This window comes from Rhea americana, unplaced genomic scaffold, assembly GCF_003343005.1.
Source record: "Rhea americana isolate MKP2758 unplaced genomic scaffold, rheAme1 scaffold_10, whole genome shotgun sequence".
NCBI lineage: Eukaryota > Metazoa > Chordata > Aves > Rheiformes > Rheidae > Rhea > Rhea americana.
Genome location: NW_028185039.1, coordinates 3,621,281 through 3,633,855, shown reverse-complemented (window position 1 = coordinate 3,633,855; position 12,575 = coordinate 3,621,281). Strand labels below are relative to the sequence as shown.

At 41.8% G+C, this 12,575-nt stretch overlaps 1 protein-coding gene across 1 annotated transcript; it reads left to right on the top strand.

Moving 5' to 3' along the window:
• The first annotated feature begins 107 nt into the window (after positions 1–107).
• On the top strand, positions 108–10,925 carry NPTX2 (neuronal pentraxin 2). Its single transcript, XM_085301685.1, has 5 exons — positions 108–563; positions 2,017–2,233; positions 5,763–6,007; positions 7,708–7,887; positions 9,426–10,925. The coding sequence occupies exons 1-5, from the start codon at positions 108–110 to the stop codon at positions 9,651–9,653; spliced, it is 1,326 nt and encodes a 441-aa protein (XP_085157811.1). The 3' UTR covers positions 9,654–10,925.
• The last annotated feature ends 1,650 nt before the right edge of the window (positions 10,926–12,575 follow it).

Genomic DNA, 12,575 nt, shown 5'->3' with positions numbered 1-12,575 from the left:
CGGCCGCGCCGGGCTCGAGCCCCGCTCCGAGCGGCGGGCGGGCGGAGCGCGCTGCCCCGGCGCCCCCTCCGCCCCTCTATGAGCCGTTGCCCCCCGCAGCGGCCGGGATGTTGCCTGTGGTAGCCGGGCTGCTGCTGGCCGTGGCCGCGGGCGGCCGGGCGGCGGCGGCAGGGGACGCGGGGGAGAGCCCGCCGGGCAGCCGCTTCGTGTGCACCTCGCTGCCGCTGGACGCCGCCGGCGCGGGCTGCCCGGTGCCCATGCAGGGCGGCGCGCTGCCCCCCGAGGAGGAGCTCAGAGCCACGGTGCTGCAGCTGCGGGAGACCGTGCTGCAGCAGAAGGAGACCATCGGGAGCCAGCGGGAGGCCATCCGCGAGCTCACGGGCAAGCTGAGCCGCTGCGAGAGCGCCGCCGGCCCCGACGGCAAGGCCGCCACGGCGGCCTGGAGGAAGGAGCTGGGCAAGGGCAAGGACACCATGGGCGACCTGCCGCGGGACCCGGCGCAGGTCGTCGAGCAGCTGAGCCGCACCATGCAGACGCTGAAGGACCGCCTGGAGAGCCTGGAGGTAGGGCCGGGGGCTCGGCCGGGCGACAGCGGAAACCTCGCCGTAAGGCCGCGCTTGGGCACGGGCAGGGCCCCCGCTCCGTGCGGGGCCGAATCCGGGCGGCCGAGCGTGGGGAGAGGGTTCTGCGTTGGGCTGCCTGGTTTTCTTGATCCTCGTCCCTTTTAACGGGGAGGGGGACTGAAAGGCTCTTCCACGTGTCCCCCGTTCTCGGGGAAAGATGTGCGCCTTTCCCGAGCGTTACCAGCCCCATCCCTGTGTTAATAAGTCTAAATCTCYGTCTCTGGGAATGCGGCTCCGTAGGGTTTTAGGTGTAATGCTGACATCTTGGGCAGTAAGACCTTGGCATACGGTGCTGGCCAAGCGAGTGGCAGTGGTCACGAGGAGTCTGCGTTGGACAGCTTGTGAAGATGAGATGCTTTATTTAGAGCTGGCCTCCGATGGCACGAATGTGGTGCTGAATAATTGCGTGAATATAAAGGGGATTTGGTCCAAGCCTGCTGATAAATGATTTCCAGGAGCCTTTGGATTGTGTCTGTGGTTGAGTAGCCCTCCTGGGGAGGGAAAAAAAAAAAAATCTTGTAGAAGGTATCCTGACAGGAAGGGTGCTGGATGTCACTTCATTTTCCAGACCACGACAGCTCTGTGTGTGTCCTCCTGAGACCCTTCGAGCATTCACTGATGTTTGTGAGGATTTAGAATAACTTCCTAGAGGTTCTTCTATAAGAAGATCTGGGCACTGTGGACTGCTTCTTCGAGTACAGTTTTGAATGATCTGGCTGTGTAACGTCCTTTTAATACTGCTGCTGTCTTCTCATGCTGGTATTATTTTTTTAGGACTGAGAAAGGGGAACTTGACCAGAATAATATGGTAGATAGTGTACCTTAAAGGTATTGGTGTTACTTGAGTTTTGTTTTAAAATGGAGGGGGGAGACAAAAACTGAGTAGTATTTACAGTTGATCTAAAGAACACCTCGCTCATTACTTGGCAAACTAAAACTGAGGGAACTTTCATTTGGTAAGTTTGCTTTAGAAACAGTTCAACTTGTTATTTAAAAAAGAATGAGTTTTTCTGTTTACTTAGACTGTCAATGTCATTTGCAGCAAGTAAAGCTAAAACTTACATATTGCACRCTAATCCCTGTATGAATGAGGATGTATTTGGAACTGGCTTCCTACATTGATTTTATTGAGCGTGTTGATTATACTGATATATGAAGACCCTTTGACAGGAGACACTGGGAGYATTTAACAAAGGTGTCCTTCTGTTTCAGGACCTGTTTTGATACAGTGCTTTTATCAGCACTGAACATGACAAGGGCTGAAAAGCAATGCCTCTTTTGTAGCTGCTGGAGATCTTGGTGACCTTTCTTCCTCTTTTGAGACGTGAACATATCCACAGTTTACAATTTCTGTTTTAGAAATAGCATAAACTTCTCTAACCTTTCTCCAAAGCACCAACTACGAGCCAACGTGTCCTATGCAGCACTGCCTACTGAGCTTCGAGAGATGCTACAGAGGAGGCTTGGGGACCTGGAGCGCCAGCTCCTGAGCAGAGTGGCTGAGCTTGAGGATGAAAAATCTTTGCTTCACAATGAGACATCAGCCCACCGGCAAAAGACAGAGACAGCCTTGAATGCATTGCTAGAAAGAGTGTCCGAATTAGAAAAAGGTAATCTGTACAGAATCTGAATGCTTCCCTATATCGATTGATAATCTCCCTTCCAGTACAGTAGTCTAAATGTGTGCCTTGAGGGAAATACAGCAACCTTCTTCTTAAGGTGCTGGACCAAATAGTAGATGACAGTACAAATACATGGATTCTACTTTAGCTTTTGTCACAGATCTCTTGTCTGACAGGCCCCTAGATGGCTTGGGTTTCCTGTCTCTTCTCTTGGCATGTGTGGGTGGTTAAGGTGAATGTCTTAGCACTTGTGGAATGAAAAGGTATATAGGGGGGTGGGAGGGAATAGAGGGAAGTATGATAGTGGTGTCATAAATACCTGGCTAGTGTCAAATATACCTCTAAGTAGAGCTGCCTTGCTTCATGTGAATTGAAAATCACATGGGCTAAACCTCATTGCATCAGAGGTAGTTGTTCTAATTAATAGGATCTTATATCGGAACCCTCACCTGCTGTTTTAGAAGCAGGTCGGATAAAATCTTTCCTCTTCACTGTTGGTCRTGCCTTTGGGTTACTGCAGATCCTTAAATTGTGTCCTATCCCAAATAGGCAGCCTTTGGAGTCTGCAGTAGAGTACACAGGGTGCCAGTCGAGGGCACTCTCTTAATTCTAGCCATTTAATTAGATAGGTAGATTAATTACTGAGAGCTGTATGCTTGAGTAGAGTCAGTTTACTTGAATCACAAATGCTCATGGAAATGAACTATAGAACAGGACTATTTTTTGTATTGACAGTATACTCCTGCAGAGTGGAGTGTGTAGTAGGTTGTGGTGACTAGAGCAGTACTAAGTATTACTGCCTGATCTTACTGCTTTTAAATGATTTCCCAAGGTGAATGGGCTCTCTGCTTAAAAGCAACTTAATGGACATGCTTTCAAAATGGTGCAAACATACGTTGCTTATGAATTGTAAAGTGCAGCCTAATGGATCCATTTGTGTAATACAGTACGTATTGTTTTCATTTTAAAAAGTGTGAAGGATGGTGAGAGGGAAGGAAGAAGAGATCTTCTAATGGCTCTTATTTATTGCTTTCCTGAGAGCTAAGATAAAATCCAAACTGCAACTAAAATCCCAGTGGACTGATAGTCTGTTAGTATGCCTTATGTGGCAAGTATTGCTAGTCCTCATCTCTGAAAGAAGTGACTCATATCAGTAAGTCATCAGAAAGGGAAAGGCGGTGGTGGTGGGAGAATCAGAACAAGAATGTGTAATTTACCTAGGTTAAAAATAGCCCCTTCCCGCCTATATTTTTTTTATATATATATTGGGAGAGAGGGCTGTCTTCCTACTAGTCCCCAAAGAAGGGAAGAATTTGGGCCAGGAACTGAGGCAGGGGTTTTCTTTTGGTTGTGTAATTTGCTGTCTATTTAAATACAGTTGCTTAGCTGTTCCTTTGGTCCCTCAGACAAATCAAGGTGAGGGTAATAATATTCAAGGAACTTAATGATTTTGTAGATTACAAAGTTCAGTAAATTAATACTTGAAGTGATTTGACATCCTTTGAAAATGGTCAACATTGCTATTGTGCTTTTATTTCAAACATTGTACCATTTAGCATCTATTCTTGTCAACAGATTGCAGTGCTATGGCTTCATGGTTGTCCTGCAACTAAGTAGGGGGAAGAARTAACCTTTTTATAAGGTGGCTGAAGTACTAGCTCTGAAAGGAGGTTAGTTTTTTTTTTTGGGGGGGGGTGTTTCTGAGTGTAATTTCCCCCCCACCCTCACTTGTGACAGTTGGCTCTTCTGCCCCCAGCGGGTGCAGAAGAGGTTGAAATTTGTGCAACTGTCATGATTCCCAAAGTTTCTGGTAACTTTACCAGTTGTCTCTAACTAGTACAGTAAATCATACATTAAAAAGCAGGATTGAGTGGAAGAATGATCCTGCAGTTGATGTTACCTGTGCTTCAGCTTGCTTCCTAGCTTTGCTGAAGACATGGATAAGTCTCCAGCTACATTTAAATCTGTTCTGCTTCTGTCTAAAAGGGAGTAACAATATTTCTTGCCTATCTTGTCTAAAAACAACTCACATCATTTGGGGAAAACAACTATCTCATCGCATGTGTACATTGACCAGAACAGGAGGATCTTGTTATCATTTGGAGTTTTGGATGTTCTCAAGTCATGAGAACAAACTTTAAGAATAACAAGAACAGTGTTTATTCTTCTCCAGTTTGTTGTTTCCTTAACTCTTTCACACAGTAACTAATGTTTTTAATGGAGTATATCTAGTTCCTTTCATTATATTTGGGATTGGTTCTGCCAATCTAGTGGAGGTTGCTGAAATAACTAGGATCTTACTTCTGTTTGCTTATACACTTGGAATATTTCAGTTTTTGGTTTATAAGTTCATCAAGACAGATGCAAGCCTCAGACAAGCTTTTTCTTCCACTCCCTTTTTCTGTGAAAAATGCAGTCAAAACACTTCAACTGCTTCTGAGAACAGGAGCTGAGAGAATGCCAACAGTTAATTACATAGGAAAATTGTGGCAACCTTTTGTGACAACAGCTCTTCATTAGGATCGGAGCATGAAATACAGCAAGGGGATAGAATTTGTTTTGGGAATGTGAGTAAAGGAAATGGGTAGGAAACAGAAGAACAAAAGGTTGAGGGAGATGCTCTCACTCTACTGCAGAAACATGGAGTTTTATATTATGCCACAGTGAGATTTAATCTGTTAAATTTCTTTAAATCTAGAAAATTGCATATATAATGCAGAGTGTTGCAGTTGACTACAAAGTCTTGATGTAAGTGTTCTCAATTTCATAAATATCTCTTCGGAATTTTCTTGGCTTTCTATCACATTCTAGAAGAAAACATAGCATTCTTACCTGTTTTACTATAAAAGCAATAGTTATCTTAGTTCACAACTTATATTGCGTTTTTGTTGATGTCTTTGAACTTCAGCTTTACATTCTGATTAAGGCCCCATGAGTTGTTTATGGAATAGAGATTGGTTCTACTGAATTTAAGCTCTACTGAGCATTCTGAAATGTATCAGCTTTTTGGTATTCCAGATTGGCCATCCAAAATGCGAGTTAACCTGATTCTCAGCCAGCTATCTGCAAAATGGGTATAATGCTGYTAGTTCACTGTGTAGGAGTAGTAGGAGGAAACATTATATTTTTGAACTCTGTTTTAATAATGAGCCTACCAGGGAATCTATGTTTAATAACAGTGAGTATCTTTAAAACAGTTTGAATGGTGTGAAATAGGAAGGCCTCCAGCCATAAACTGAGCAATGAAGAAGGAAAATATTTAACAGCCTCTAATCAGTGGCATGCCGTTTATTCTTTTGCTCTGGATGGGCAGGAAAAGATAAGCTAAGATGAATGTAGAAATTCTTGTATTTTTAACCATACTGCAAAATCATCATTCAACGGTATTTCTTGAATGTAGCTTTTTGTCTACCTTCTGTAATTTGAGAAAAGATAATCAGTATTCTTCTGTTAACCTGAATTATTCATGTTCAGCAAGTTTTCTTTTTTTTTTTCCCTCTCCTCAATGTAACTCCAGGTAACAGTGCGTTTAAATCACCTGATGAATTCAAAGTGTCTCTTCCTCTTCGCACAAACTACTTATATGGGAAGATCAAGAAGACTCTGCCAGAGCTGTATGCTTTTACTGTGTGTTTGTGGTTGAGATCAAGTGCTTCTCCTGGAATTGGCACTCCATTCTCATATGCTGTACCTGGACAGGCTAATGAAATTGTCCTCATAGAATGGGGGAATAACCCAATTGAACTTCTAATTAATGATAAGGTGAGCACCAACAACCTTCTTTTTGGTCTACATGGTCAGAATAACAGTGGGTGTTTAAGGGTCCAATCCCTTGGTACCTCTCTGGCAACTTTCTTATTCTCCGTGAAAGAGACCAGCTCAGGGCTTTTAAGATGGAAGAGTGTGTGCATATACTTTTTTGACTGTTTATATATTTGTTGCAAGTTCATAAAAGTACTCTGAAAGTCAAGTGATACAAAGACTTGTGTGTTGCTTGAGACAAGACAGCATGRTATTTATTTGAGCACAAACCCTATACTCATCTTCTCAAGTAGCAGCAGATGTTGGCTTCCTGTATTTGAATCTCTTCTGTTTCAGAAAAACTAATAAGAAGTAATTTTTTTGAAGCTACATTATTACAAAACCTGTGAGATCTAAGCCAGTTGCAGTATTTTTCTCTTTATAATCCTAGAAATTTAGATACATTAGAACTAATTTTGGTGCAAAGCAGAGCAAAAGAMACCTGAAGTTGGTTTTGATGTGCTTAACTTTCAAAACTAAATTTAAATGCAACTTTTTCAGAGTTTGTTTAGATGCAAAAAGCAACATTTAATTGTCCCTTACTACTTTACACCACTAATGRTTTCTGACAAGCTTCAGAATTAAACCTGAGAAAAACCAGAACTGTTGAAGCTGGTCATTTAAAACAGATTATAAATGCTTCTATTTTTCTCGCCTTCAGGTTGGGCTAGTTATGAAATGTAAATAGCTGATGATAACTAAATGACTTGATTTGAATCAATATGAGCAAACCTAAATTCTTAACTTAGCCAGGCACCATTGTAGCATAACTTGCCTTCAGGCACCATCCCATGTTTTCTGTGGCCAAATAGGTTTCCTAGTAACTTGCTGCTCTCTGAGGGATCACGTGTTTACAAAGCTATAGCACAAACTCAGGTGGTTCAGTCATGTGGCTAGTTAAGGACTCTTAACAGTCCTACCATCCTCTCAAATCAATAACAGTGAAAGGCTGGTTACTTTTAATGATTYGTAGAAGAAAAGGAAATTTGAGTCAGCTTATCCTTAGCTGTAACTCTTTCTCTTCAGTATTTTGTCAGTTGTATTAATGCTCTGTGTGAAACTAAATGTTTTTCCTTACTTATCTCCCAGATTATAGAGCTGCTCCATAGCTCACTGTATTTGTGTCTATGTTGCGTTGAGTAAGTTTTAGATCAAGTTCCTAAAGGACTGTGAGCCCTCTTCATTTGGAGCCCTATATACAGCTCCCACAAGCTGGAACCAGACAGATCTACTTGTCAAGTAAAGTGCTTACTGCAAATAGTGCAGGCAAACTCCAGACTGAAGGGATGGTTAGCATGAAAACTGGATGGAAAAGTTAGGGCTAAGCACTGAAACTTATGTAACAGCAGATGCTGCAGATTAATTTGCAGTATCAGTAGATTGATAGCAGCTTAGACACTGATCCAGCTGTGATCAAATGATAGAAGTGCTAAAGTGGCTCACAGCTGGAATAAAAAGCATGCCTGTATTCCTGAATTTCCAGTACATTCGTATATAGAATTGTGGAGATGAGTCCCAGCCAGTAYCAGCTGGGACAAAATAAAGATATGGATGGGAACTAATTTCTGCTTCTGCAGTTTATGCCTCTGAAGACAACAGGTAAATGCTGTGCTTAAACTGCTACACTCAGTCTTCAGGTTCTTTTTTCTTTTCTTTTGTAGGTTGCCCAGCTCCCCCTCTTTGTTAGTGATGGCAAATGGCATCATATCTGTGTAACGTGGACAACCAGAGATGGCATGTGGGAGGCTTTTCAGGATGGAGAGAAGCTTGGCACTGGAGAGAATCTAGCTCCTTGGCATCCAATTAAACCTGGAGGTGTCCTGATCCTTGGTCAGGAGCAGGTGAGTGAAAGACATGGTGTGTTCCAAGGGTTGAACTCTTAATAAGGRAAAATCAACAGTTCCCAGACAAGCAGCAGTTGCATGAATTATTTTTCTTACTTGTATTAAACCCTTGGTCTTGTTGCATATCCAATATCTGGAAAAATACTACAAAGCAAATACTTGATGCAGTTGTACATTTGTATGTTTCATTTTGTTTTTTAATATTCAAGATATTCATATTGCAACTGTTCCTGTTGCCAGTTTTCATCCTACAGTGTGAAACTTCATCAGTGATCTGACTAGTAACTTAAATGAAGCCCTTGTGGGTGTATCACCATCTTCTATAGATGTGTCTGCTAGGGAGAATTATGTGCTTCGTACCTAAAAGCTTTAGAGTAATTCAGAAGTTGATATCTACTTTAAAGGCAAGTCTGAAGTCAAAGAAGTAAATTCTGCATTGTATGTTTGATTTCTGATTACAGATACAGGTTAAACTCTACCACTGCAAATGTTAATGTCTGAATATAGGTATGGCCAATACAAAGCATTCGTGAGGTTAGGATGAATCCTTTTGAATAAGGAAAAACAAGGGATTTTGAATCTCACTCTTTTATTTAATAAATGTCTCATTAAAATACTGTCTGTAAATTGTGTGGCTCTGTTCTACCTTCACTGTTTTACCTTCCTGTTCTTGCATATGTTCATACACCCTGATATTTGTTCTTGTACCAAAAATCATTGATCATAATGACTAGCAGGAAGTATACTTTCTCCAGAATTCCCAGTTTAACAGATGGATAAGGCAATGAAAAATTGTCCTGATCCTTATCTCCAAGATAAGTGACACTTACTAAATTCTGAGGCCTAATATGCTTTGCTTAACACTTTTCTGGAACTCTCCCATGCAGCTGTACTATGCTTGGCTCTGTCCTGTGCATCAGTTTGATGTCAGTGTGATCATCCAAGGTGTGCGATCTCTGTCCTCGAGTGATGGGTGGAGCAAACCTGCATTTGAGGCTTATGCAGTAACGGTGTTACTGATTTGGTGTGGACAGCAGAGGCCTTTTCCTTTGAGCCAGAGGTCCTGTCTTCAGTCCCTCCAGGCAGTTGGTCCAGGACTGTAGTTAGTTTAATCTATAACTGTAAAGCTTCTGGAGTAATCCTATTCATCTATGTAATACTCACTGAAGTTGTCCTGCACCAGGCTTGCAATATAGATCCGACAGCAGCCTCTGTATTTAAAGCCACCTTACTGCTTGAGTGCAGGATAAGTCAGGTGTGGCCTTTCAGTGGTAATATATAGTCACTACTGTTTGAAATATGCATGTTAAAACAATTTAAGGCAGGCTTGAGCTTTTAAATGTTTTATGGAACAATGTCTTGTTCCAAGTGGCCCTTCTATAAACTTGCAGTTGTTCATTTGTGTCCTGCAGCTCTGTGCTCTTTTCACCTGCTTTTAGCAGTGTGGCTGTGGGGGGAGGATCTTCAAGTCTGAAGAAATATTTAAATGTTCAACAGAATCTACTCATCTAATCCTAATTCTTATGTTCTTAAAGGATACAGTGGGAGGAAGATTTGATGCAACTCAAGCCTTTGTTGGAGAGATGAGCCAATTTAATATATGGGACAGGGTCTTAAAAGCTGAAGACATCATGAATATTGCCAACTGCTCTACCAACATGCCTGGCAACATCATACCCTGGGTTGATAATAATGTTGATGTGTTTGGAGGTGCAACTAAGTGGCCTGTGGAGACATGTGAAGAGCGCTTGCTAGATTTATAGCTACAATCGTTTCCCATTTAAGTGCCCCATTTTAGTAGGACAATCTTTTGTGCAATCTGAAGCACTTACTATTATTTTTTCTCTCTCTGCCCTTCCCTAACTCCTCAGAAGCATAAAGAAAAGCTGAGCAAACTTGCCTGGCTGCAAAGACAGCTGGTGGTTTGGGGCATTGAACCTCAAAATGAAAGAAGCACCTCTTGGCTAGAGCAGCTGTTACTTTCTTATAACCTGATCCAAAACATGCTTTGGTCTGCAATAGCCTTTTGGGTTAGGTGCTGGTTTAGTATGTCAGTTCTTCTGACAGGCAGGGAGTAGCCTTGCACACACTAACTCTAGTATTCCTTTTGATAACATGCAGTGCTGACAAAGCATTAAGAATAACAGGCTAAATGTGGATCTCTCCCTCCCTTCTATCCTTCCCCCCTCCTTTGAATTCAAGCAACACTTTTTTAGCCCTTTTTTAAGGAAATTATGTAATCTTTACACTACAGCGATTATGACTCAACCATGGATAGAGCAGAACAGCTGCTATCTGGAGTACAATGATCTTGCTTTTTAATTTACAAATTAGAAATTCTTGTTTCATGACAGAGAGGCAATATATTTGATGTAAATGCTATTCTAGTTAAAGAAAGGGCTGGATTCCCTGCTTGTGTAATCAGCATAGCTCAGCTGAAATCAAGAGGTGCTTCAGGTGAGGCTTGGTCCCAAAGCCTGTCTTTCCCTAGGCAGGATCCCTGTATAGGTGGATGGATGAATGATTTTATTTATATTTTCTGTAAGCTGAATGTACTGAAATTGTGGTGACCTGACTTGTAGAATTTTCTCTATTGTTTCTTTTGCTTTAGTCCATGTCTTCTCTCTCTCTCTCTCTCTCTCTCTCTCTCTCTCTCTTTTTTTTTTTTTTTTGGTATACAAGCTGTGACTAAGTGAATTTCAGTTTTGTTTTGCTTTGAAAGGCCTTTTTATGAGCAAGTGCCAAAGTTCAGTTTCTGCTTGCTGAGAATCACTATATATTTTTTCCAACCTAAGTCTTCTACAATGTTTTCTATGTTACAATGGTCCTATGTAATATGAAAATGTGCTGTTTTTCAATTCTTGTTGATTGTCTCTTCTGTAAGCACTGGGCTGACTACTATATTTTTATCTTTTTTTTTTGTTTTCTCAATATTTTGCAAATGATGTTGCTATTCTCTTGGCATTGATGTGACTACTTGGTTTGTGGCTTGCAGATAGCAAATGCACTGTACTGGGAAAGAGTAAATAATTTTATTTTAAAGAAAAAGGATTTAAAAAGGGGTTGGGGGAATTTATAGAGCTAAATATCATATTTTATTTTTCATATGTTTTGAATTGTAAGAATAATATGGTGACAGTTCCATTTGTAGGATAAAATTACATATTTCCATTAATATGTAGTATGCTGTTCTTAAAAGAAAATTCTTATAATGAACTTTTAATTAAAAATGCACTGTAAAACGAGTCGTTAATTCCTTTATAGTCACACAAGACACTGAATGCTTTTCTTCAGAGTTGTTGTGAGTTTGGTTAATGTCCTGTAGACTGGTAGAAGCACACACTTTTATTTTTATTTTTCACAGCAGTGAGAAACAATGTATGCTCTGCTTCTGGGTGAATGTAGTGGTTTGAGACACTTAGTCACCTCCACCCAGTGTACAAAGAGCAGTTCAGCAAGGAAAATGAAATCAGCTGTTGGGAGATTTTAACGAAGTCATTACAACTTGCACAGTTGTAAGTGTGGTGTCCATAGGGTTTGACAGTAAACTGAATACTCTGCTTCATAAACTAAAAAGCTCATGGCTCCCTGTCTGTAAGAGACCCCCCGGCTGGGGCAGAGCTGTGGCTCCAGCTCTAACATACCCTCCCCCAGGCATGGGAAGTTTGACGTTTGTAAGAAACGTTATACAATGCTGGGCTACGAGCTAGATTCCATTCTGATTCTCGTTCTCRTTGCTTTTTTAAAAAAGAAGAAAAATCACCCACAACAGTGATTTCCCCTACCTCCCCCACAAAGAGGATCTTAAAGTCCCAACGAAACAAGCCTTCAGTGCAAGATCTCATTCTTCTCCCCTGCGGGCAGGAGACCAACAGAGGCATCAAGCCTTCCATTAATGCACCTTTCTTTATCCTTTTTTTTCCTAAATAAGCTGTTAGGAACTGAAGTCCAGACTTCTTTGTGCTGAGGACTGCCCTCTCAGCAAACGGCTTTTGCATCCTTCCAGAACAGGCTGAAATCTGCAATGGTGAAATAGTCCTGGAGGTTCCTGTATGCTAGGACGCTACGTTTTGAAAATGGTCCCTCATTAAACCCTACCTCAGTGTTTGCATCTGTTCCTTGTTTGAGAGAAGAAGAGGGTATTTACATTTCAACTGGCTGCRCTGCTCCTCACTTGGAGTTATTCTTAGGTCTGTCTTTAACTCTGACTTTAACACTAAACACCTGAGTAAGAGGCTGCACATGCAGGAGGAGGTGTTTGTGGGTGTGGGTACTAATTGCTTTGGTGCACCTGGAGGAGGCTGGTCTGGAGGGACTGCTGTCAGCAAGGCTGCTGCTGGAGAGTGGCTGACTGCTGTCTTCCTCGGCTTCTGCTCTGGGTGTGCAAAAGATGAGATGAAAMGACTGCACTACAGAGGAGCGTGATGGATCTTTTCAGTGGGGAAATCAATACTAGAAATAGTTGCTTTTTCCAAGGCATGTCAAGATGCTCAGGTGAGAGGGTGTTTGGGGACATCCATCCTGTTTATAATCTGCCTTAGACCTTGGATGACTATGTCTCTGCTAAAGATAAACAGCTTAGCCCTCTGGGGGGGTGGGGGGAGGCTGTTTTGGTTTGGTTTGTTTTTGGCTGGTTACGTAACCAAATTGGTTGTTGTGTGGATTGTTTTATYGTTACTATTTTC